The sequence below is a fragment of the Ambystoma mexicanum genome, chromosome 1p (assembly GCF_040938575.1).
Source record: "Ambystoma mexicanum isolate Mex_15411 chromosome 1p, UKY_AmexF1_1, whole genome shotgun sequence".
Classification (NCBI taxonomy): Eukaryota; Metazoa; Chordata; class Amphibia; order Caudata; family Ambystomatidae; genus Ambystoma; species Ambystoma mexicanum.
In genome coordinates, this window is record NC_090921.1 from 114877033 (window position 1) to 114903225 (window position 26193).

General features: G+C 45.7%; 1 protein-coding gene across 4 annotated transcripts in view; it reads left to right on the top strand.

The window, feature by feature from the left end:
• Nucleotides 1-26193, top strand: part of FXR2 (FMR1 autosomal homolog 2) — a 903897-nt gene that overhangs the window by 689957 nt on the left and 187747 nt on the right. For all 4 annotated transcript variants that reach the window (XM_069644549.1, XM_069644565.1, XM_069644574.1 and 1 more), the window contains exon 12: nt 22121-22316. In XM_069644549.1, coding sequence (XP_069500650.1) covers nt 22121-22316 — 196 coding nt within the window. The remainder of the gene's footprint in view (nt 1-22120; nt 22317-26193) is intronic.

Below are 26193 nucleotides of genomic sequence, written 5' to 3' on the forward strand. Positions count from 1 at the left end.
CACAAATCCTTCTCCCTCTATCTGGCGACTACGAGAAAGTCCTCAGAACACTACAGCAGACATATGCAATCATCCAGTCCTGGTTGGCGGCAAACGGCCTATACATTAACAGGGATAAAACGGAACTCCTAATTGTAGGCCCCAAGGAAACCTTAAAAAAACTGGACACCAAATACAGCAATTTCAGCATTGAAAACACTGTCATCCCAGTCTCAGCTGCAGTAAAAACACTCAGAGCCTTTCTTGACTCCACCCTCTCCATGAATAGACAAGTTAGCTACATCTCCTCATCAGCAGCTCACACTACTAAAATCAACGTGGTAAAACCCTACCTCTCTGCCAAGAACTGTCTCAACATTGCCAGAGCCACCATAGCACCCTGACAATGTAATGAGAACCTGTGTATCGTCAGCATAGTTTGTATATGTGACGCCCAAGTTGTCAACACGGTCAAATAGGAGCTTTGTGAACATATTATATAGTGTTGGCGATATGCACGAGCCTTGACGGACTCTGATGAGGGGACTCTGGATGAAGATTTGCTGCTTTTGTAGGGCCCTCCCAATGCGCATGAAGTTTTTGCCAGGTTCACACTTTGGAAGACAATGCACTCTGATGGTCAGGGGTCACCGGGTATTGGGATTCTGCAGCCTTGGAAAGTCGCAAAGTCGGGGGTTGTACCAAAATGGAGTTTGTCTTGAGGCTAATTGGTCCAACCAGCCTAAGGGAGGAAGTCGTTGTGTACGGGTTTTCCCAGTTGAAACTGATACGGGGGTCAGCACAGCTGCATGGCTTCACCAGGCACTTTGTGGTCTACGATGGTGCTGCTGGCGTCTCTTCACGTCTGAGTGTTGCCCTCCAGTGGTCGACTCAGCTCTTAGTCCCAGAAACCTCGCTTTTTATGCAAGTTCCCACTCATTTACAGCCCTAGGATGTCAAATCACACAGCACGGTGGCTGTCCTTCCGGACAGCCAGCCAGCCAATTGGAACTGGGTTCACTCGGGCACACCTAGAGACAAAGGACAGGGAAGTGGTTCCTTGACCACTTCTGAATTCATGGTCTTACGAACCCGGCCAGGTCTTCGTGGGCATCCAGAAGACCCTACAGAAGCAAGAAATCTGCATCCAGAGTCCTCGCCCCAGAATCTAGGACCGAGGGTTAAAGGAAATCCTACCCAGAGCTTTTCCTTCTTTTTTGGCGTTGAGAAAGACGCTAAAACCACAAAGAGCTTCTGGCGAGTCCCTCTCTTGATTGCTGCCGCAGGAGCTCGCCAGACGGTCTGGTCTCCCTTTCGTCACCACTACCAGGAGCCAGGAACAAGGGTCTACTGCATTGCATCGTCAAGGCAACCAGCTGGAACAACTTAATTTCAAAAGTACTATGGGGCTTGAGGTACATTAACCTTTTGCCATTTCGCGTGCTTCCTATCTTTGGGACTGCGATTTAACCCTACACTAAGCTGACCTCAACTTACCTGCATTTGCCTTACAGCTTGTTCTTTCTAAAGGTGACTCCTTGAGTTTCTGTGATTTCTCTTTTGAACACTGACCATTTAAGAACATATATCTAAGAAGCAGAGACTTTGCCCATTGACTGTGGCTGTCCTGGCTCCCTAAAGGCCTCCTTCAGAGCCTATTGGCTTTGGCAGTGCTTTTTCCCTCAAAGGTTTTAAACAAATACTTTCATGCTGGGATGATAGACTGCCTTCTTTCCTTTGGAAGAATCCAACTTTTCTCTTATAACCTGTTCTTATAACCTGTTCTTATAACCTCTCAGTCGGTTCTGGTCTAACCCTAACCTTTCCTTCCTTGGCACCTATTACAAAGGTGATACTATATACATGCTATACTGACCTCAAATGAAGTCATCTCTGGGTGCTGGCACATGTGTAACATATGAATTACTCACCTGCTTTATTGGTCACTTTTGTAATTGAATCCTAACTTGAGATTAATGTTACAATTAAAGCATTTTAAGAAATGCTTTAAATATCTGTGTATACGTGAATAAATGTATTATCACTTAAGTGTGTAAGTGTTTAATGAAGATTGCCCAAACGCCCAGCGCAGGAAGTCTTGATTCTTTTAAAGACAAAGAGGGGAGCATTATGCTTAACTTATTTAATACTGCTAACCCACAGCATTTAAAATCTTACTTTTTTTTGGTAAAAGTTCATCTTGTGCAAAATAACAAGAAAATATGAAAGGAAAGCATGGGTCTACTACAGTTCCCATGAGGCTTGGCTGTCTGGAAGTCCTCAGCCTCGATCTCACTGGCCAATCTGGCTCCCTTTACCCCTACTAGTGTCAGCCGCACTGGGCTCGTTCCTCTTCTTTTTAAGATGCTTCCTTAATCGTGAACAACAGTCTTAACTTGAACATTCAAAACTCGTCGACAACCAAGAATGTCTCTCCTTCTCTTGAGTCTGTTGCTCTACTTTTTCTCTGCGTATCCTCCCGGACTCTAACTGCCTCCATGCGTCCTACTCTCGAGCGTTCTTTTGGTCTTCTAAGCAAAAAAGAGAATCGCAACATTAGGGAGGGGGAATAAGTCTATCATCCTCTCAACACCAATGCTGTTATCATTGCAACATAACCATCAGATATTTCATATCACAGATATGAATAATACGTAGTCCCGCTGGGTGGGATAATGCTCGCCTCTGTGTCTTTAATAGACCGGAGGTGAGCATTATGCTTGTTCAAAGCTTTCTACCACTGCTGAAACTATATTGGAGACAGGTTTAAAATAACATTTTCTGAATACCGAGTCACTCGACCACTCCGCTGCCTTCATGATCTCCTGCAGCGGAACTCCTGCTGCAAAAGCTTGAGGCCATGGCTCCCCTGGTAGAGTGTGCTCCAAACGCTGCAATGTCTATACCTGCCGGCTCAATCACTTCCTTTACCCACCTAGCTATGGTGGCTGTCGCAATCACTTTATATGGTCTTCTACGCGCTATGAGCAGTTGACTAACTCCTGCTGGTCTTATGGCTACTGTTGCTGCTTCATAACACTTTATTCATTGCACTACACACAGTTTATCATTATTCAGGAAGTATGGGTACGTAATTACTTTAGAATTGGTCTTTGTACGCTGTGCTATGTTAAACGCTACTCCCTCCGTATAGAATACTTTCATATCTTTCTCTAGAGCCTTCACGTCCGAGACCCTTCTGCAGGATACGTAACAGAGTAGTGTCGCCAACTTCCCTGAAAGCGGTCTACTAGACCGCAGAAGAGCGGTTCTCAGCCATTGCTCGAAGAGTTGTAGAATCTTATGCACATCCCACAGAGAATACCTCGGCATCGGAGGGTTGCTAACTTTCACTCCATTTTAACAGCCTTGTCACGGCCGGGTGTTCTCCTACTGGAGCGCCATCCACAAGCTTGTGTCCTGTGGATATCGCCGATCTATGCACTCCTACTGTCCTGAAGGCTCTACCGGCGGAGGGCAGACTAGCTAGAAAATTCACTACTTGCACTATAGGTGCTGAAACAGGAGAATTACTCCTCCCCCTGCATCGCAACTCCCAGGCTTGCCATGCGGAATTATAGCTCCAGATTGTGGAGGGAGCCTATGATACATGGATGAATTCTGTAGCTTCCTCTGAAAGCTCTTGCAGGCACCATCTGCGTCTGAAATTCTGCATGCTAAAAGCGTTAGTGTCTGGTCCTGTATCAGCGGGTGAGGTGCTCCCGCTGGGACGGATAGGAGATCCGGTCTGCACACCATCTCCTGAGGGAAATCTGAAGAAAGTTCCATCAGAACTGGAAACCGGGCTTGCGATTTCCATTCCGGAGTCACTATCACTCTCTCTGCTTTGTCCCTACGAGGCTTTGCTAGTACCCTCGCCAGCATCGGAATGGCCTCCCCAGTGGTGACGGAAGGCATCTGTCCCCAGCACCTCCGGGTCTAATTTCCAACTGAAGTATTTCGTCAGTTGAGCGTTCAATCGTGAGGCAAACAGGTCTATGACCAGGGGATCCCATTTCTGCTCTAGCTTCTCGAAAATCTGTGTAGTCTCCTGTCACTGTAATCCAGCAAGTAACGAGAGTTCCAGTCTGCCACTGTATTCAGGGCTCCTGGGAGATATTCTGCTCGGACTGTTATTTTCCTCTTCAGGCAGCTGTGCCAGAAATCTTTCGCTAGTTCCGCCAGCATCCTGGACCTGGTGCCCCCTAACTTGTTTATATATCGCACTGCCGATATGTTGTCCATCCTCAGGAGGATGCAACACTGTGCTTTGTCTTTGGTGAAAGCTTCTACTGCGAAGGAGCCTGCGAGACGCTCTTAGCAGTTGCTATGCAACTCTAGCTCTTCCTGGGATTGTTTTCCTCCTGTCTCGGTCTGACCGCATCTGGCCCCCCAGCCTGATCTGCTGGCGTCTAACTATGATGAGCTCGAACGTCTCCGGAAATGGCTCGGCCGTTCCAAGCCTCATATTGTGGAGCCACCAGACTAGCTCTGCTTTGCTCACTTCGTCTCGGAGGACTAGTCGATTGTATCTCCAGCCCTTCCTTAAATACTTGATCTTCAGTCTCTGAAGAACTCGATAATGTAACGGGCCGGGAAAAATCGCTTGAATGGATGCTGCTAGGAGTCCCACTATCCTGGCTAGATTCCTCCGCGAAATGACGGTTTCCTGAGCGCTGATCTTTGTCAGCACTGTTAGTTATGGATCCATCAGATCTAGTCGCTCCAGCCAATCTCCCTTTCTAAGCAGGTCTTCTAGCAGATGGATCCCTTCCATCTTGAACTGTCCGTACACTAACCAGCTGTTTAGCACTTTCAGATTGATCAAAGGACGAACCTTGTCCTTGCGATGGACTAGGAACATGTTGCTCATAAAGGTTAACTCGTGTGACGTTGCTCTCTATTGCGTTTTTCTGCACTAGAGCCTGAATCTCTGCATCCAGCGCCGCTTCCTGTGCTCGTGCCATTGGGATGCGCAGTGGGGGGGGGCTCCTTTGCTCTGGAGCTTCTAGAAAATCAAACACAAAGCCTTGCACTGTCTGTAGTACACATGCGTCTGAAGACGGCTCGCGCCAGCTGCTCAAACAACATATTGTCCTGCCCCCTACTGGAGGATAGTTCGCTGCGCACTTGCTCACCTGCGTAATTGCTCTGGTGTCGGTAGTATCCGCGTCCCCAGAAACTTCTGCCTCTGTTGGGGGAAAAACGCATCCTGCTGCCGTGATTCCCATTACTGCACTCTGGGACCTTGGGGCCTTCTGTTGGCATTAAACCAGTCGATCGATCGGCCCCCATGTCTGCCGGCCCCGGCAAAAATTCACCCTGGGAACACTTTTCTGATGGACACTTGAGCCTTTTCCAAGGCGTGGAATGACCCGACAAATGTATTCATTTCGTTAACGAAGGTGTCTCTGAAAAGTCGTCCTTATGCACTCTCTCCTGCTTCATATGAAGCTAGGTCCCCTAGCTTATCTATTTTTAGAACCACGGATTGCTGTCTCTTTGACGATATTGCACAGTTTGTGTTGCCCAACATGTAAACTGCCCTATGGGCCCATCCTGCTAGAATCACTGTCTACCGGTTCCCCAGTGTCTTTAGCGCTTTCTGCTAGATCCATTACCTTCGCAATGGGTCCCGTCGGGTCCAGCAGTTTATCTTGGCATGTTTTCCATGCGCGGTCCATGCCCTTCCTTGCGTCTTTTCATGCCTTCGCCCTAAAAGTGAACATTCTGGGATCGATTTTAGGTGTATCGGCCACCTTTCCTGCCAGTTCTGGCCTCGGACACTCTGCCCTGAGTCGGAATCTGGTATCTTTCTCCAATGGCTTTCTCTGCTTTTGAGAACTGTATAAGGCTATTCTCCGTGAAGGAACCCATTCTGTGGACCATGGGGGCCTAATGGTGTCGGGTTCAAACATGTCTTTGTCGTGGGGGCTCTCCACAATGCTGGCTTTTGGCTTGCAGGAGCTCTTCCTCTGCCAAGCTACGCTCTCTTTACTCAAACTATGTACATCATCTTCAGGTTCCTCCTCCTGGGCAGAATGTTCTAATGGTGAGGTAGCTTCCCCTGTGTTTTGCGCCCCTGGCGTAGGGGGTACGAGGCTAGGCAGGGCTGCTTTCGTTAAAAAGGCACTCTTCAGCCTGCTGAATGCATCAGCCGCCTCCTAGGGCTTCTTTACCTTTCCCATATCGGAGCCCGGGGGAGTAGAAGAGGGTTTTCTCTTCCGGGCCACTTTTCCCCCTTCTCATCGTGTTGCAGGGGCTTCTATGTGGAGGTCCCCGCACCTGGAGCGTGACAGCTTTCTTGCCCAATATCTCTTCTAGGACAGACAACCTGTCCTGCAGGGGCTTGACCCCCTGAGCAACTTCTTGTATCAGAGAGTCTCCTAAGACTCTTTTTTAAACTACTGGAGAGTTCTATTTCCTCTTCTCCCATGTACTCTTCTTCCAGCTCTTGCTCCTTTTCACTCCCCTCACTCCATACCTCTTCCCCATGTTGTAGGCCATGGGTATTGCTGTAGGTGCTTGTCAAGCTGCTGGTAGCTGTTGCCAATAGGGCTGGAGCACCTTTCTTTCAATTTGATTATTCCTTATTATTTTTAATTATTTTTTTTATGCTTATAAACTTTGTGCCTCTGCTTTCTCAAGTGAATCGCTTTGAGACTTTAGTCTCTGGGAGCGAGTGGAGAGCTTGTTCAGACGCGACCGTTCTTCTACGCAGAAGACGCTAGTGGGCATGCACGTCCTGTCTTCCGTGTACGTCGCGGTGATAAGAGGGCTGAGCTTGTCTGCGCTCATCGAGCCTTGCAGGTGGACCTACATTTATTCAGCCTAGTCACGGTTGGGCATGGAAGTGAAATTTGATGGGAGTAATTGAATAAGGATGTGGCGGCTGAGTGGCCGGACCCCCCAGCACGAGTGCGATCACACTCGGGCCTGGCCTGTCTGCTGCGTCATAGCTTTTCCGAGTACTCCGTGTGTTCTCCTGCTATGCGGCTTTCAAAACTAATATCTACTATAACACATAAACTCGGGCTATATGGTGTACGCTGCGCGCTTCAACACCATATGTAAAAACGTATGCCTAATGTCTGCAAATGTAACTACTACCGAAGAATCACAATGCATAGCAAATAGGGTACTTTTCTGTGTGGGTGCAGCAAAAAAGAAGAGGAAGGAACCCAGTGCGGCTGACCCTAGTAGGGGTAAAGGGAGCCGGAATGCCCAGTGAGATCGAGGCTGAGAACTTCCCAACAGCAGAGCCTCATGCGAACTGTAGTAGACCCATGCTTTCCTTTTCTCTCACATTTTCTTATTTTGCACAAGTTTGAACTGTTAATAAAAATAAAGTAAGATTTTAAATGCTGTTGGTTAGCAGTATTAAAGAAGTTGAGCATAATGCTCGCCTCCGGTCTTGTCATAGAATTGAATACTTATATTTACTGGTTTCATTGCACAGCTCTATAGCTCACATGACACCTCTTGAGATAAGCCTGGCTGCTTAGTCACACTAACAACTTGTGTAGTACAGGCCTATATTAAAAGGTGGGTCTAATACCAAGAAGATAGGTCTTGTGTAGTCCTGAAGAACTGCACTCATTCTTAACCAACACTGGTGGCAGGTGATGGGTTTGGTGTAGAGTTCTAGCACTGACTACTGGTTGTACTTGTGCCCAAATGAACCATCCACAAGGCTATCTCCACCCAAAAGAAAAACAATCTTGTGACTGAAAATGATGCCAGGAATGGATAATTTTAATGAACAGTCCCTTACTGCACTTACAATGGAGCAATTGAAAGAGTTACGTAGTACAAGGGGACTGAGTTTAAAGAGTAGAAAGAGTGAGTTGATTGAAAGGTCAGTCACCAAAACCCGGGGAGTAAGCCCATAACCCTTACTCCCAACCTTGATATGGAAATTGATAAAACTGATAGGTTAGAGCTCATTTCCAATCTGCCAGATGGGTCAGAAGGTGAGGCGGAGGATCATCAAAGTGAGCAAATCCCCTCTTCAGCCTGCTCCTATAATTCAACAGACTCCTATCACAACCCCTGTGTGTCAAAATATAAGCCCAGAATATCCATCTCTTGAAAGAATGAGGCTGGAACTAGAATTCAATAAACTTGCAGTACAATCTGAAGACCAAGACAGAAGGCTCGGCGAGAGGGAAATGCACCATGACTGTTAATGTTAAAGGATATTTGTACCATGTACTATTACCCCTGGAGAGGTCCCCTGGCGGATCTGAAACAAAGGGGGGGTAGCTTAAGTGTGTTGGTAGGACAAAGTTTGGAGAAGAGCAAGGGAGCTGTGAAGTACTGTTGGCAGCTTCAGTTCGGTTAACACCGTTCGCCGAGCATATTGGTGTTATTCGGTTTGTGCTGTTGTTTGGGGGTCTGTGTGGTGTGGCTGTTGCGGTGTGAAGTGCGTGCGGGTTGCTGCGTCTTTAGAGTGTGGTTGTGTTCGGTTAGAGTGTGAGAGGGGTGTGAGGATTGGAGAGGTTTAGTCGTTTTTGGGGTTGGTTAGTATCCTTGTTAGGAGAGATACCTCTTCCTATTGCGTATCCTTCGTGATTTCGAGGAGAAGGTTGTTTCCTTTCGGTGATTGTTTCAGCATGATAAGGCTGTCATCTCTTTGCTAAGTTAGCTACTTTCGTGTTATCCATCTTTGTATTCGGCTAGCCCTTTTATCCCAGTTGGTCCTTGCATTAACCTAATTTTTGGATACATTTACTTGCGAGCTACGCCCGTACCCTACATCCTTTGAGTGGGCAAGGTTGTTGGTAGTGTTGGGCATGTATGTTAAGTTTCTGTCCTCACTGGGTTGTCGCGTTCTATTCCACCTAGCGTTGTCTCTCTTGTTCTTGTAGGAGTTTCCCCTAGTCTGTCCTGGGTGTTGTCTGTGCCATCATATATTCTGTCAATCTGTTCGTTTTAGTTTCAATTTGGTTCAAAATTTTAGGTGGTCTTTGGTGTTTATTTCCTTCTGGAGGTTGTTCCAGGTTTTTGCGGCTAGGTAGGAGAAAGAGGAGGCCCCCTAGTTTTTTCTTCATGCATGGTTTTGATTCCAGGCGAATTTCATTGCTTGATCTGAGGAGTCTCTGCTTGTAGATCTTCTTTTGTAGGAATTCTGCTCCCTGTCCACTGATTGCCCTGTGTGTTATGCACATTGTTTTGAACACAATACGATGTTTGATTGGGAGCCAATGTAGTATTTGTAGTGCTGGAGTGATGTGGTCTCTTCTGGATAGTTTGAGTAGGAGTCTGGCTGCTCCATTTTCGATGCGTTTTCATTTCTTCAGGAGGTATTTCGGCATCCCGAGGTAGAGGCTGTTTGCGTAGTCGATTCTTGACATGAGGGCGACGATTGTCAGTGTTTTGTGACTGAAGGAGAGGAAAGGTACGTTTATTCTTGTTGTGTGAAGGAGGAAGAAGCATTTCTTAATAATTGCGTTTACTTGTGGTTCTAAGGTTAGGGCGTTGGCCATTACGACTCCCAGGTTTTTTACTACCTTAGATAGTGTGGGCACGGTTCCCATTTCCATTGGCCAGGGAATGTAGATGATGATCTCTTGGTTTTTGGATATAATCATGATTTCTGTCTTTCCTTGGTTGATTTTCAAGTTGTTGTTCATCCAGTCATAGATTTATTTTAGACATTCTACTAGGGTTGAGTGATCGGCTTGAGTATCTTCAGTTTTGTTGATGATTTGAGTCGTCTGTGTAGTTGTAGCATGTAATGTTGTATTATTATCTGATTACTGGAGTCTGGTAGATGTTGAAGTATAGTGGTGTTAGTGAGGATCCTTGTGGTACTCCACAGTCGTTAACTCGTGGAGTAGATTTGAAGGGTTTTAGCCATACGGCTTCTGTTCTGTCTGCTATGAATGATTTAATCCAGAGTAGTGCCATGTTCATTATACATGTGTCTTCCAATCTTTTGATTAGGGTGTCATGGCTTATTGTGTCGAAGACTGCGGAGAGGCTGAGCAGAATCAGAGCTGAGGTTGTGTTGGAGTCTGCGTTTGTTTTTAGGTCGTCCCAGTTGGATAGTAGTGCTGATTCTGTTCCTCTTGCGGGTCTGAAGCCGACTTGTGCTTGGTCTAGCTAGTGGTGTTTTGCTACATGTTCTTGGGTTCATTTGTATACGTATGTTTCTAGGAGTTTTGCTGGGTAGGGAATGTTTGAAATTGGTCTGTGGTTGGAGAGGTCTTCCACGTCGCCACTTATGTTTTTTTAAAAGTGGCTTAATATATGCTGATTTGAAGGATCGTTGTAGTCCCTGTTGTGAGCGACAGATTGAAGAGGTTTCTGTAAAATTCTGACGGCGGTCCTTGTGCGAGAATTGATTTGTAGATGTCAGGTGGGCAGTGATCCATGGGTGATCCTGCTTTCTTGCTGTGTTTTACAAGCTTGACTAATGTGTCTACTGATATTTCTGGGAAGTTTTGGAGATTGTGCTGTGGCTCCTCGTGAAGTCCGGTGGTTGAGTGTTGGGGTTGTTGGTCTGTTTTGTATGATTTGTCGGATGATGTTGATTTTTGTTTTTGAAATAGTCTTCCAAGTTGTTGAATAGTTTCTGTGAGGGTATTGGAGTGTTGTCGCAACCTGGTGCGTTTTTCATTTTGTTTATGGTGTTGAACATTTTTTTGTGTTGATGGCATTGGTGATTCTGTCATCATCATGCCTTCTCTTTGCCTTTTGAATTTCCTTCTTATAAGACCGGGTTTGTTTCTGGAACTGGGTTTTCTTAACTTGGTCGTAATCTTTCCTTCATTCCAATTCCAGCTTCTTGTTGGTTTTTTTCATGGTGCTTTGTATTGGGGTGAACCATTTTGCCATTGCTCTTTTTCTTGATGGGGTAAATGGTTTTTCCAGGGAGATGTTTTCGATTGTATCAGCAATACATTTGTGGAGTAGCTCCACTTTCCCGTCTAGGTCTGCCTTCTCCAGATCTGCTAGGATTGGTCATCTCCAGTTGTTCTAATAGGTTGCTTTGACTGTTTTCCAGTTTCTTTTTGTGGTGGTTGGGCTCTTGAGTGGTTGGATGCTGACATGAGTTGGTAGTGGGACCATGAATGGAATGATGAGATGGTCGCTCCAAAGTATTTATCGGTGGTGCCATGGTGATAAGTTATTTCTTGGCGAACATTGCATCAAGGGTGTGTCCTGCCGAGCGTGTTGCCCCTTTAACCATCTGTTGTAGTTTCATGGTTGTTAGCTGCCGAATTAGTGAGTTTTGAGCGTTAGCGTGTTTTTCTTCGAACCAGATGTCTTAAGTCCCCCAGGATTATTAGATGTTCGATGGCTATGTTGGTGATGGCTTCTAGGAGTTGTCGATGAAGGTTGCATCGTATGTTGATCTGTAAACCAATATGAATTTAATGTTTATTTTTGCATAAGTCGATAGGTGTATGTATGAACATGGATTTGCAGTTCTTGATGTTAAGAGGTTTGTCTGTTTTTACTGTCACGTGTTTTTGAATGCTATAGCGAGGCATCCTCCTTTTTATTTTTCCTGTTTAACTGAAGGCATTTGAAGTTAGTGGGAAGGCAGCTATGGAGAGTTTTTTTTTTTTTTTTTTTTTTTGTAGTCATCCAGCCATGTTTGTGATGAATAGTATGTCGAGGTCGAAGATCTGAGTGTTTTGACATGGATCTTGCGTTTATTAGGTTGCGGTGGATTTTGAAGGTTTAGTTTGTTTTGCGCTTGTTGGCGTTGTCATCTGACTGGTGTTCAGGTTTCCTTAGTTGAGGTGTTGATACAGTTGTGTCTCTCGTTGAGAAGCTCTTCTAGATTCAGTCTTGGGTTTTTGTTTTCATCAGGCTCCCCTTCTAAATTTTGTGACTGTCGAGCGAAGGGTCCTCTTATTTTGGTGATGTATGGGGTTAGGGTGTCGATTATGTTTGTTATCTCTAGCTTTGTCCGTTCTTCTGCGTGATTGTTTGGTTGTTGGTCGTTCTTGATTTGTACATTGGGTCGATTTGTTCCGGTGAGTAGATATTTGCGAGGTATGGAGTTAGGTATAGGTATTTCTCTCTTCTCTCAGCGCTGGTTCTGTTATCGTTCTGGTCTGTGGGAGTGTTTTCTGCGGTTGTGAGTCTTCGGTGGTGTTCAGTTGGGTTTGTTCTTTCTGCTCTTTGTCTTTCCTTTTGGTCCAATTCATTTTTGCTGCATTTTGAGTTTTGAGCGTTTTTCTTTTTGTAGGTTGGTTTTTGTTCGGTTTGTCGTTGCAGAGTTGGTCTTTGTGCTTTTGGTTCGCCTGTCTTGTGGTGTTGGACAGGGTGTGGGGGATTGTCTGATTAAAGCTTGGGCTCTGTCTGCTAGGGTGGTCTAGTCAGGTCACATCGCTAGGGTAGTTCAGTCGCTTTCTCGAGTTTGGGCTGTCCGGTTGGGGAGGTCTACTAGGGTTATATCGCTAGGGTATTTCAGTGGCTGTCCCTAATGTGTCTGCCTGGAAGAGACTTACAGCAACAAATATATATGGTGTGAAGCAGGGTGCTGTTCACAGCACCATCTCAGAATGTCAGGGCCAATGATCTCAGTACCCTCTCTGCGCTGTGGGGCTAATACTGAAAGCTAAAGAAGAACCCCTACGGTATTGTCCTAGAAGGCGCAAGCTAATAATCAGTGCTATCCTAGAGGGCACAAGCTAATAACTACTATTCTATTGTGCTTTCCAGGTGTGATTCAAGTCAGTAAGTGGTAAGGGTGTGGTGCAGTTTAATAATCACAGTACTATCCTAGAAGGCACAAGCTAATAATCGCAGTACTATCTTAGAGGGCACAAGCTAATAATCATAGTACTCTATCACAATGTAAGTAGGTTTGTTATGTAGCATTGATTCTGCTTCCTTCACATGGTCCTCAGTCTACTAGTCCCAAGAGACATTGCTTACCAAAAGAGGCTGTAAGTATGTATGATCCTAAGCTTGATGTGTTGGGTTGATTGAGTACATTTGAATTCACTTATGGTTTGCTGAATATTTGTGGGAATGGTTTAGTTGCATGGATGATGGCTACGCTCCCCCAGAATTGTTGTGACGCTATTATGGAATTGAGTGCTACAGACAGGAAATATTATGAACTAGTCAAACAGGCACTTGTTGCCAGATTTGAGAAGACTCCTTTTTTCAATACCTTAAAAGGTTTATTGACCATAAAAAGGATGGTACTGTGAGAAACCTGAAGGTATCTCCCCTGCTAGTCCCTGGTGATCTGTCATCCAGGTGGCCAGGACACAGCCTTCACTTTTGGATCCAAATCCAGGGGTTGGACCAGTGCGGGAGGATCATCTGGATGAGGGGGCTTCTGGGAGTGGAAGTGGGACACTGGAGGGTGAGACGCGGTATCCCCTTCCCTATAACACCTTTTCCACATCCTACCAAGTAGGATACCTAGGAACTCAACCCACCACTTCCCCATTTCCAAACACGAAAACCTTCTCACGGACAGTTCACTGTGAGCGACAACAGACTAATACCAGAGCCGTATACCAGACATGTCCCAACACCACGGTCAAGCAATTATGGGTCATTACACACACCTGACTTCCATTGCACTTCCCCACACGGATAAAAGGCGGAGCACACTCTGAGCAAGGCGAGACACACGAGGAAACAGCAGTTCCAAGATGGCAGTTTAGTACAAGGAGAAAGATGGCGAGACCGGAGATGGTTGCACGAATGGAAGTATCCTTGGCCTTTAAGGCCAGTTATTTCATGAGCATTGGAAAGTGAGAAACCGAAGACCTGGAATTAAGGCTGATCAAAACTGTACAGTGTCAGAGGCACCCGTGGCTCTCCTGCGTCGATAACCAAGGCGTGGATGACCAATTGCCGCTGTGGTACTGTCCTTGGCTCCTACAACAAAGCAGCGTCAGAAAAGACAGCACAGCCGGTGAGTCGGAGAGACTGATATAAAACCAGCATGTCTATTGGACCAAGGTTGCAAGGGGCAACATTGTATGAAGTGAACAGTGTGTGAGGCGTTTAAGAAGCAACGCGAATAATTGAAACCAAAGGAATAGTCGAGAAGAGCTGCCATACAGAGTGTTCCGGTGACGCGCGAACGCTTATTTCGAAGTCTGTTAGGTATCCAACTGATGCAGAGTGTGCGAAAAGGGAATATTAAGATCGAAGTGGTCGTGCAGCGGGTTAAGCCAAACCATGTGCACATTCAAAAGTCTTCGATAGTTTAATGTACATCACAATTGGTCCGAGCCTGGCTGAGGGAGACTACTTGAGTGTGTGGAAGGAATCTGAGCCTGGAAGAGGGGATCAAACATGGAACTTTTTGGTTTGAAAGGGATCTAAGCCCGGCTTAAGGGGGATCAAGGTGAACACACAAATTGAACACAGGAAATGGAAAGAAACGTTGGAGTGTTAATATTCTTTTGTACACCAGGCTCTCTAAGTAAAGAGACTTGGACACAGAAGGTCCTGAACTGTGGAAACTGAACTGTATCCTCGTGCCGCAGAAGCCAATGTGTGTTTTGCTCGAGTGACTCACCTTGACCCGTGCTGAAAAAGTGGGGGAAGGGAGGCCAATGGTGTAACATCCCGACTTATCATTTTGTGAACACTTCTTTATTTTATTTTTTAACCTCACCCCACATTATTAGTAAATTAGTATTAAGGATTGGAAATATTGTATTTTTAGCATAGGCCCTTTTTATTTTGACAAGGCTCCACTAGGATTGCATTATTTGATCGTCGTAGCTGGCTCCCATTTGTAGATTTAGGTTTAGATATTTTATCACGCCCTTGTGAAAGTTCAATAAACACCCTTGAACTGTGGTCACTTGTCTGTCTTACTGTTGATACCATGCCTTACCTTACAGTACCCCTTAGGCTACCTGGGTTTGTGAATGCTTGAAAAACCTAGATATGATATGGCATTTATAATGCGCCTATACACAAGTTGTTTCCAGACGTGACAAGGCAAGGGAGGGGAACATAGGAAAGAGGGAGACAACGATCTTACTAGACCAGGTGACATTGACATTGCACAGGGGGGGGGGGGGAAGTGCGAGGAGGTAGGGGAAGTGCAGCACATAGGATAAACAGTAAATAAATAAAACAATAAATAAGAACAATAAGTGCGGCCAGCTGGTGGCAGGTGCAAGGGTTAGTGCAGCCATCAGGTGTCAAGTGCTGGTAGGGGGCTGTAGGGATACAGAAACATCCCCAGAGTGCAAGGGTCACCAGGGTGGGAGGGGCTCAGTGCAGGTGTGCAACTGGTGGGGAGGGGACCTGGGCTTGAACAGAGGATAGCCAGGTGACCAGTGCAGTTTCAGTTTCAGCCAGTAGTTAGTCAGGGGAGAGGTTGGGTTAAGGGTTACAAAGGAACTCCTTTGAAGGATGAGGAATTTGTTTTTACAAGAGAATATTTTTGATGCCTGCTCTCCTGAGCTGAGACAGCACCTGGCTGACTCTAAGGAACTTGATCCCAAGAGACTAGCACACGCTGCTGACTTATGGGTAACCAACAGGGCCACTCATAAGGACTCTGGGGGAACTCAGAAAAAGGATGAGGGGGGGGGGGCACAAGACAGATGGAAAAGGAAATTCTAATCCTCCACCACCTAAAGAGGGCCACAAAAACAATAAAGGTACATTTCATGCGCAACCTTATAGGGCTACTTAAACCTCTGGGGCCAAACCAGAGGGAGGTTACCAGAGACCCCCATTACAGAAAAACATTGGTAAATGTGGGGTTTGTGGCTCTAATCACAATGTGAAAGGGGATCCCAGATGTGTAAGGGTAAACCTTCAGGGTTCCACACTGTCTCCTTAGCCTTCACTCCAGAAGAGGAAGGCTAAGGAGAAGCTAGTGTTTTTTTTAGTGTCCTTGGGTCTGTGGCAACAGCAGAATATAGATGTGTATAACACAATCCCGGACAACACAAAGGAATATTATAAGGACAGTATACCTTTAAATGGCCAGAAGACTTCTGCCATCAGCCACACTGGGGCCAGTATTACAGTGGTTGATGAAAGCTTTTTCAAATCTGCAGATGTAGCTAAGTCACCCAAAGGACCCGCTAAACTTGCTGCAGGCCCTATCCAATTGGTTCCTATTTTGCCAGTCCTCATCCAGTGCAATAACATGACTGTACAAATTCCTGTTAGTGTGCGATTTAAAGTACATGGGTGAGTTCTATTGGGGAATGACTTAAACTCTTGGAGTAGTCTCCAGTACCCCCAGGCCTCCCAGCAAAAAACAGGGCGCTGGCAAGGTTGGCCTGAGAGGAAACCTTAAGAGACACTCAGTTTGAGGTTGGGGAGGAATCCAGTACCTCAAACCAGCAGACGGGCCAACCTCCCACTGCTAGTAAGAAGAGACCAAGGAGAAATCTAGAGTTTCTTGAAAGAAAAAGGGTCTCAAACCCAACCTTGGTCTGAAGACCAGTACTTCCCCGGAAAGACAGTACCAGGTCACCCCAGTTGAAACTGAGGGGGTGGACAAACCAACTCCTGATAACCCAGCTACTGGTGAAACAGAACTGGAGAGCCTACCCTGCTTGGAAGATCTGGATCCTAGACACCATGCTGAGCTGCAGACTTTGCTAGCAGAAGGTGGGCCCTCTAGGGCAGATTTCAGCAGAGGACCGAGTGTTATCCTCTAGAAGGTCTGAGACAACACAGCTCCCCACTTGAAAGGGCAAGAGTCGGGGAAGCACAGACTACTGGGCAGATTGACTCCTCTAGAGTGAGCCTAAAGAATCTACCCCTGGGGACTCCAGGCGACTGGTAGTACCACAGGAGATGAGATCCAGGCTACTACAACTAGCACATGAGACCCCTCTGGCTGGTCACTTGAGCTCCAAGAAGACCAAAGAGAGGCTTTCTCTGTATTTTTACTGTCCCAAGATGGGTGCAGATGTTGATAAACATTGTAGAAGCTGCAGACCTCTTGCAAATGTGGATCCAAGAATGTGGCACCTTTAGTGCCCCTCCCAGTGGTGGGAGTTCCTTTTGAGAGGGTGGGGATTGGCCTTGTTTGGTCCCCAAGACCCTCCCACATCCTGTTATCAATTTATATTGGGTGTGGTAGACCATGCTACCAGGTATCCTGAGGCTAGACCTATGAGGACTGTTACTTGTTACTGTTCAAGTAGTGACTAAGGCTCACCTTGGTGTTTTTACCAGGGTTGGGTTTCCTAAGGAAGTATTCTCTGACACAGGATCACATTTTCTATGGAGTAACTGCTGTTGGGAAGGAGCTAGCGCCTTCCTTCACCCCCAAGCGCTTTAGAAAAGGGCAAGACTTCTTTTGACTGATTCTAGGTACTACAAGAGACCAGGGGGGCGGAGGTGCGCTGAGGAAGCTTTTTCTGCATGTTTAGTAATATACAAAGACATGGGCAGGCACTAAAAGAAGGCAGTTATTATTTAAATATAAGGTGCAAATAACTTTGAGCTGAATACATTTGTAAATGTTAAATCCTCTTCTGTATTTTTTATTACAAACTTTCATTATTTCTTAAATCAAAGTATTCATTTACATCATTAAGATATCTGAATCGCATGAGTCTGTAGTCTGTTAATCATATGTCGAGCGCTAATATTACACCTTTGACACATGTGGCGATTATGGTTCTCCGGAAATGGATAATTCTGAATGCGAGTACTTTGTCTTTATCACTTAGTATTCGTGCCCATCGTTGGTCAGCATCAGTTTGGAGTCTTGTGGATGGCATCATGTCTCAAAACAGCAGTCTTTTTTCGTCAAGGGCCGGACAGACCATAATATGACGAATTGTCTGTTTGGCCCTGCTGTAGGCAGAATCTATAAGAGAACATAGTTTCCGGTAACTCTTTTGTTCCGGTCAATACCTTGCGAGTTGGAAGCAGATGGAGTTTTAGTCGCAGAAACGTATCCCTCATTGATTGATCCGGATATTTTTGCAGATACTGAGTTAGTTCGTTTTGTGCGCGTACATCGTTTGCACAATATAATGCGAGTTGATAATCCGCTTTTTTATGGATAGTGTGAAATCAGTTGGTTCTTTGCCGTCCTTATTTTTTGCTTCCTGCGGGCGGTTGACAAGCATGTCTGCAGATATTTCTTCATTCTCCATTATTTATTCACATGCTTTCTTCACATGTTTAGAACAGTTTGTTTCGATGTGGATTCTTGCTGGCGTAATATGACAATTGCTGGAATATCATCTTTTGCCAGAGTCTTCCTATAAAGAGTTAGAAATGTCCAGTTCTTGATGAACTCAAGGAATTGTAATGCAAGTTCAAATCGTGTGCGCAGTACTGGATATGCAGGGGGCAAGGAAAGGATCTTGCACCAGACTAACCCTTCTAGGTAATTCCTCAAGTCACATGGCACATTCAACATTGCTTTGCAGCCGTAGGTTAAAATCGCCACTATTTTCTGCCTGTAAAGCGCAATGATCAGTTTCATTGAGTAAGATCCATATTTGTTATGCAAAGCCATTCCTCGGCATGCTAAGGTCAAAGCTTTCGTTTTTAGTTCTATCCATTCTTTTTCAGTCTCCGATTGGTTCTGTAAGATGCTGAGGTTTAGTTTATTATTTGTATAACGTAACCTAACCCTGAGGTATCTGGGCGCTTTCAACTTAGAACATAAAACAGGTTGCACATACAATAAAAGAAAATAGTTATAATACAGGGTACATACAATGATAAAATGTGAAGAGTATCGATACAATATGAAGACCAGGTTACATAATGGTCAAAGGAGGATGTCAACACTGGTATTACAGATACATTAAACATTGTACATTAAGTGAGGCAGGCAAGCCATTTAAATTGGCTATAGAGATGGCGAGACTGCAATATATTATCAATGCAGGGTGAAGAGCAAATCCTTCACCTTCGCTCTAAAAGACCAAAAGGAGGATTCGGCTCTAATGTCTGTGTGGAGCAAGTTCCAGCACTTTGCTGTTAGCACAGGGAATCTTGCTCCACCAGCTGTTTTTAGGTTGAATTTGTGGATGTTCAGTAGGTGTAAATATGGGGCTCTGGTAGGTCTGGTGGAGCACTGTCTTGAGTATTTGTCAGATAGGTATTGGGGAGCTGATGGGGTTAGGCCTTTGTGAGTAATGACAAGGGTGCGTAGTTTAATTCTATCAAGAATTGGAAGCCATCGAGCATCATTTCTGATGGTGGAGATGTGTGGTACGTGGTAGGTTGAGGGCACATCTAAGAGCATTCTTATGGAGAACTTGGAGTCTGTTTAGGTTGTGATTAGTGGAGCCGAGAAATATTGTTTCCCAGTAATGCAGTTTGGACAGAATCAGTGCTCTTTCTAGAGTGAGGCAACTGTTAGTGGACAGAAAGGGTTTGCAAGCATTGATGAGTTTTAATGTAGGCCGTGGTGGAAACTGTAGAATTTATTAGCTTTTTTAGCGAAAGAATGGAGTCCAGATAGACACCCAAGGTTTTGACTTCTTTGGCAACATTTATGTTATTGCCATCAATAGTGAATGTTACCAGGATACTTTTCTGAACAGTGAAACACAGAAACAGTACATACCTATAAATATATGTATAAGTTATGCAAGGTGAGTAAGACCTTTTGGTGTAATATACAATTAGTTGCTTTTCATCTCAGTGGAGCACAGTCTAGGATAAGCAAGACTGTTTTACATTAATTTAGGATGCACCAGGCAGGTGAAGGTCAGCTACACCTAAAGAACACTTCAAGAATGACACACAGCTATTGCAGGTAAAAAACCTAATGTAATAATCTATCACAGTTGCTTTGCAGATTTGTGGAACACAGACTGTGGTAGGCAATAACTAACTTATTTTAGGATGGCACACAGTTTTTTAGAATGGAACCACACACATTCAAGGTAAGTAAGAACTTATGTAAGTACTCACTCTGAGTTAGTTACCAACTAACTCTTTCACAAGTAAAAACTTTTCAGAACTTGTTAATCTATTCAAGACAGAACCCTATACTTATCCAGTACTTCCCTAGTCTCTTGCATGAGTTCACTCGGAGGCAGAAGAGGGACCCTAGTGGTATAGGTGCCAGCAGTAGGCAGGGTGAGATACGGTTCTGTTGCACGCAAAAGTCAGAGTTCCTGTGGAAGACTGTTCAAGCAAGCAAGTAAGTAGTTTACTTTAAAGTTAGTTAGGGTAAAGGGACTTCAGAAAAGACACCCTAGAATGATTCCAGCAGTGGGCCTGGGTGAACTGGATGAGAGGACTCTCAATCACAGAAAACACCCCAAAAGCTTAACAGAAATCATAGACTTAAGGTAAGTAAATACACCAGCCAACACGGTACCTCAGTACAGAAAGTGTTGCAGCAGGAAGACTTCAGGATCTGCAGCCAAAAACCTGATCGATGGATTCCTTTGTCATGAAGACAAAAGACAGGACTTTGGAAGGGAATTTGCCTCAGGGATCAACGGTGAAGGCTCCATGCAAGAGTTTCCTCACTTCTGAATGGACAGTCGCCAGAGTTTGAATGGTGACTGGATGCCGATTGGCTGGATTACTGGATAAAAGGCTGGGATCCTGAGGCTGAAGACAAGCTGACCACTGGAACTGAATAAACGACAAGGTACCCACAGCCATTCCAGGTGACCAGAGATGCCTTCTGTGTAACTGCTGGTGTGCAAACCCCTCTACCCCTCCCCCCCCCCCCCCCAATCCAAGCGTTGGATAACTGCAAAGAAACCAAGACTCTCCAATAGACTTGTGGGACCAATCATTTGTGAGACAACCTGCATTTGGAGCCATCCTATGACAAGCTGCGGCCTTCCTGGGCGGCAAAACCCAATACACTGGGACCTGCTACCATTGTGCAGTGCATAGACTTTTGAAGATCAAATCCTCTCTAAGCTTTGGTGGACTCCTTCTGGACCTCCAAGAGCAAGATTCAACTACTAGAGGGCCTCCACCAGAGTGCTAGACTGAGAAAGTGAGACGAATCGACCGGACAACAGTGGTGCCTAAGCTACAGAGCTGCAAGAAGAAATAAAGAATCCTTTGCTGGAAGTCTCATCCCTAGACTGCTGCTGCAAGCTCCACTCCAGTCGCCCTTCTTTCGTCTGCCTGACCAGGATACAGTGACCGGGTCTTCGGCTGCTGCATTGTAGAGGCATTTTGCTGCAACTTTGTCTTCACTCATAAGGTACTGTGAGACTCGAGGTAGAACTTATCGAGATTTGCTTTGCTGGTGTTGCTGGAGTGCCAATGCGTGTGTTTGGGAGTTTGCTCATACCCGTTCGCCCAGGCCGAATGCTGGTGTGCCATCAGGGACTCTTCTTTGAAGTCACTGACCCTTTTTCCAATAAATACTGTTACTTGCTACAGAAGACTTACTTTGGAACCTTTGAACTTTCTACAGCTGTCCCTTACCTGTTTTGCCCTCCAACCTGACACTTGTAACTAGATGGGGGATGGGCACTTAAAGTGTTAGGCCTCTGTGAAAATAATTACAAGTATTTACTTACCTTATGTTGGTTTTGTTTCATCCATTTGTACCTGAAACAGATTCTGAAAAGTTATTTCAAAGATTTTACTTACCTTTTGAATTGCATATTGCTATTCTAAAAGTATTACAAATGGTTTACTTACTGTGAATAATGCATTGGTTTACTTTTTACCTTAACTTAGTATATACATAAAATAAACGATTATTTTTATATAACTTACGTGTGTCACTGGCCCTATATGTGTACTCAAGTTATTTGTACCACCTAAAGCCATTACTCCCTCTGAAGATGAGCCTGGCTGCTCAGCCATTTCTACCAACATACTTGTTTTGTTCAGGCCTATACTAAGAGTTGGACCCCTGTGTGTACCTAGTGCGAGTCTTCTAAAGTCTTACCTCAGGTGGGCCTTTGTAAAACTTCCTAACACTAGCACCATTTTGGCTCTATTGGTTATTTCTGTTTTAGGTATCTACATGAAGTATCAAATATTACTACACTACATGATGTTTCTCCCAGGCCTTTTTAGATTTTGCTTGTTCGTTGATGTTAATGTCCATGCAATAGGGCTTTTTCAAGAGGAGTATGATTTAGAATGTATTTTGTAATGTAAAAATCTAATTGCCCATCTATTGCCATGCATTAGATTAGCCTATTCACTTGTTTATCCTAGCCTTACGCCTACAACTTTTCTCACATTTTCTGCTAAGGAAGTGGAGCAGTTACGTCTGGAGCGCTTGCAGATCGATGAACAGCTGAGGCAGATCGGCGTAGGCTTCCGGCCACTCTCCAGCCGCACAGACAAAGAGCGTGGCTACATGACTGACGACAGCACCTCCTCCCTGCACGCCACTCGCACCTATGGAGGGCGGGGCCGAGGGCGCAAGGTCCCCAACTCTGGATATGGTACACTATTTACCCTTTAATAAGGGAAACCATGGTTGGTGGGTAGATAAAGTGAGCTTTGCCAGATGGAAGGTGTAATTAATTTGAATGTTGGGATTCATTTATTTCTCGTACTTATTGTGCATCAGAATAAAGTGCAATGTATTTGTGGGTGAAGACTTCAAAGGATGGAAAGTGAACTCTAATGTTCTATTTACCTTGTATTCCTTGTTAATAAGCAACGGTGTTGAAAGCCGTGAGTTCTTTTCCCTCATCGCGGGTACAAGTAGTCGCGTGCAGCGTCCGTTACTCAGTTCCGTTTTTCTGTGCTTCATGAGCTTTGGGAAGGTAATGCTTGGTTCTGTGAAGAAATCAAAGAACTTCAAGTTTTTCTGTGAAAAATCCTTCAATCGAGATGGCCTCTTCATCGGTTCCATCTACGCCCCGATCTGGATTAAAAAAATGCAGCGATTGTCGGGCAAAAAAGTTCCTTGACGGACCCACACAGGGTCGGTCTGTGGTGCCTTGGGGCAGAGCATCCATGCTCAGAGTGCAAACAGTGTTTGTCGTTGACGACGAAAGCCTTAAGGGAGCGCAGAGGGAAGTTGGAGAGAGGTAAGCCCCAAAAGTCCATTACCCCTTCCAAACGCACCTCCGATGAGTCGAGAGCGTCTCCTCGACGTAAAAAAAACCCTGTTCACAATCTCTGAGCGGATCACACAGTTCATCCGCTTTGAGGCATAGTAAGAAAAGGTGGCATAAATCGCCTTCCACCTCATTCTCCAGGTCACTGGAGAGAGTTACATGTCCCATCAAGCACAGCTCCCCGCCTCCCCGGCTCAGTGAAAGGAATGCCGCAAAAGGATGCTAAAGGTGTTCGAGAACGCGACCTTGCCTCCCTCCGAGACACCTAGAGGCAATACTCCAGGAGAAAAACCTGGTAGACATAAGAGCCGTGAGTCTGCTACCTCTGCAAAACAAACTCCTTGATAGCGTGAAAAACCCTTGCGTCAAGAAAAAGCCTCTGACGTACAAGACATCGTCACTATAGACTCAAATGTCGAAGCTGAAGACTGCGTCATAGACGCCCTCAGCGATTCAGTCGGAGAGGTCAACGCCTCGAACGTCGACGCCAATCGGATCAATACCCTCGACTTCATCGAAGACGTCCATGTCACCGTCTATTCTATCGAAGACCTCCACAGGCTGGGCTTCTCCCTCAACTTCAAGAAGTCCCACATGATACCATCACAAAAACTCCAGTTTATTGGACACATCCCTGGGGAAAAGCCCTGCCACCAGAGGAGAGGGCTCAAAACATTCTTCAGATGGTGACGAAATTCCAAAATGCCCAAAATCTTCCAGCCTTCGATTTTCTGAGGTTGCTCGGCCTGATGACATCCTGCATCTTTTTAGTGCCACAGGCCCGTCTGAGAATGACCTCTCTCCAGCAGGCTCTCAAGACCCAGTGATCAAAGTTCGCAGGAAAGATGTCAGATCTCCTTCAAATTCCAAACAGTGTCTCACTGGACCTTCAGTGGTGGGCCTGTCGGGGAAAACATCTTGAAAGGAGAACCTTTTTGGCAACCATGGCCGGAGTTAACAGTGGTGACGGACGCCTCACTCATGGGGTGGGGAGCTCATACCAGCGATTTGACAATCAGTGGTCATTGGTCTCCATCGGAGTCCAAACTACATATTAACTTTTTAGAGCTGAGAGCAATCGGATTAGCGCTGAAGGCTTTCCTGCCATCCGTACGTGGAAAGAATGTCCTGACGGACAATACGGTGGCCTTGTACTACCTCAACAAAAGAGGTGGTGTAGGGTCCCTACCACTGGGCAGAGAAGCAATGCAGCTCTAGTTTTGGGCAATACAAGGAGTCTTTCTATCGACAGTGCACCTAGCCGAAGATGAGAACACAACGGCGGACGCTCTGCGCAGGCAGAGTGCAGTCTCCACGAGTGGGAACTAGCTCAGGAAGTCCTTCAAGAGATGTTCGCCCTTTGGGGGAACCCCTCAAGTGGATCTGTTCACAACGAATGCCAACAGGAAGTGCGAGCTGTACTGCTTCAGGGAATTTCCCCACTCCTCTATGCAATTCCTCCAGTCCCTGTTATTCCTCATGTAATAAGGAGGTTCAGGAAAACCATAATCCTAATTCCCCCGGATTGGGACAGGAGAACGTGGTACCTGGACCTTCTAGACATGTCCATCTGTCCTCGATACGTCATCCACAAAGAGAGGATCTACTCTCGCGAGAGGAGGGTCAGGTTCTCCATCTGGATATCAGGACTCTCAGCCTTCACGCATGGTTTCTGAAAGGCTGAGATACAAAGATTGGGACTTCCCGGACGACGTAATGGAGGTGTTGCTTTTGGCCAGAAGACCAGCAACCAAATCCTTATACCGCTGCCATTGGAACAGGTTCTCCAGCTGGTGTAGGGACAACAATGTTAACCCTTTCTCATCTAATATACCATGTTAGGGAGAATTCTCAAAAATGTGTTAATTCCCTCCACCTTGGAGACCGCCAGCAACTTTGCTGGATTTTGAGGACTTTGATTTTTTTTTTTAACCTGGAGAGAGAGACCTTTTTTCCTCAATCTGTCATGTATTTTAATGTGATTTTATACACTGTTTCTTTTTGGATATGGAGTCTAACCAACTCCATTGGCATCATCTTTTACAATTGTGCGACAAAGCACCTTCAGTGCAGTGCCACAGGGAAGTCTTCCAGATTTCCCAAGGTTTAAATACCTTCTCTGGGATCAACTACTGTTTCCCAGAGCATCAAAGTGAAATTTGCTTTACTTAGCATTGCACTTGCTAGACCCAGCACACCCTATCTTACAATAGTGCGGGAGGGGTTACTTAGTATTCCCTGTGTCTAAATGCTCATGTAACATTTTTTATGTTACCCTTTCCTCAGTTGACTGGCTGGTGGCAGTGGGTTTGTTTTGAACTCCCTAGGTTTGCATTTACTGCGACCATTCGCGGACCTGGTAACTTAAACCGCGTGAGCCATCTTTTTCAAAATGGCGTCCAGCCATCTTTGCTAAAATAGCGCCCAGTCTTTTTGTTTTCACCAGGTCTTTGTGGAAAAGTCCTTCTAGAGAGTCTCTCTGCGCGCCAAACCAGGTTTGGTCTCTTTGTTCATTTCGCATTTGGTGGGGTTTCTGAGAGAAACCCGCCTCTGGTGCCCAAGTGTCTGGGGTAGGCAGGAAGTGTGGGTAGTGCCTGAAACTCCCTGTGCTTAGTCTCCTACGAGACCCAAATGCACTCTGTGGTGATTGGCTGGCTTACTGTCAGGCAAGGACAGCCACCCTGCTGGGTGAGTGACAGCTAGGCTGGAATGAATGGGGGAGAACTGAATAAAATGCGAGTCTTTTGACTTGGAAGGCAGAGTTGACTACTGGACGAAGGAACCGAAGAAGAGCTTGAAGAGGATGCCTGCTGCAACTCCTGGACCGTTGGTTTGCCTGGTGAAGCCCTGCTGCAGTGACTACTTGCCAAGTTCGCATCGACAGAGAAGTCCTGCAAGGACGACTTCTCCCTTTGAGTTGGTGGGACCAATCAACTCCCAAGTAAGCCACCTGGACACCCATCTCGGAGCTGGTTGAATTTCCTCAGAGTTGCTGCAGGAATCTGTAGAGCCAGGGAGAGAGGCACCAGATTGTGTGCGTTGCTTGTAAGCTGGCGTACAGCTTTTGGAAGATCCTCCATACTCCCACGAAGCAGGACTGACCAAGCCTGGCCCCCCTCAGTCGAGTGCAGGACCTCAGATGTGAGGAAAGTCCAACTTGACAGCCAGGAACCGCGCTTATTGCTATTTGCTGTACCGCAAGGAGCTGAAACGCGAAACCGCAACTGAAAGTTGTTTGCCGGATGCCAGTTTT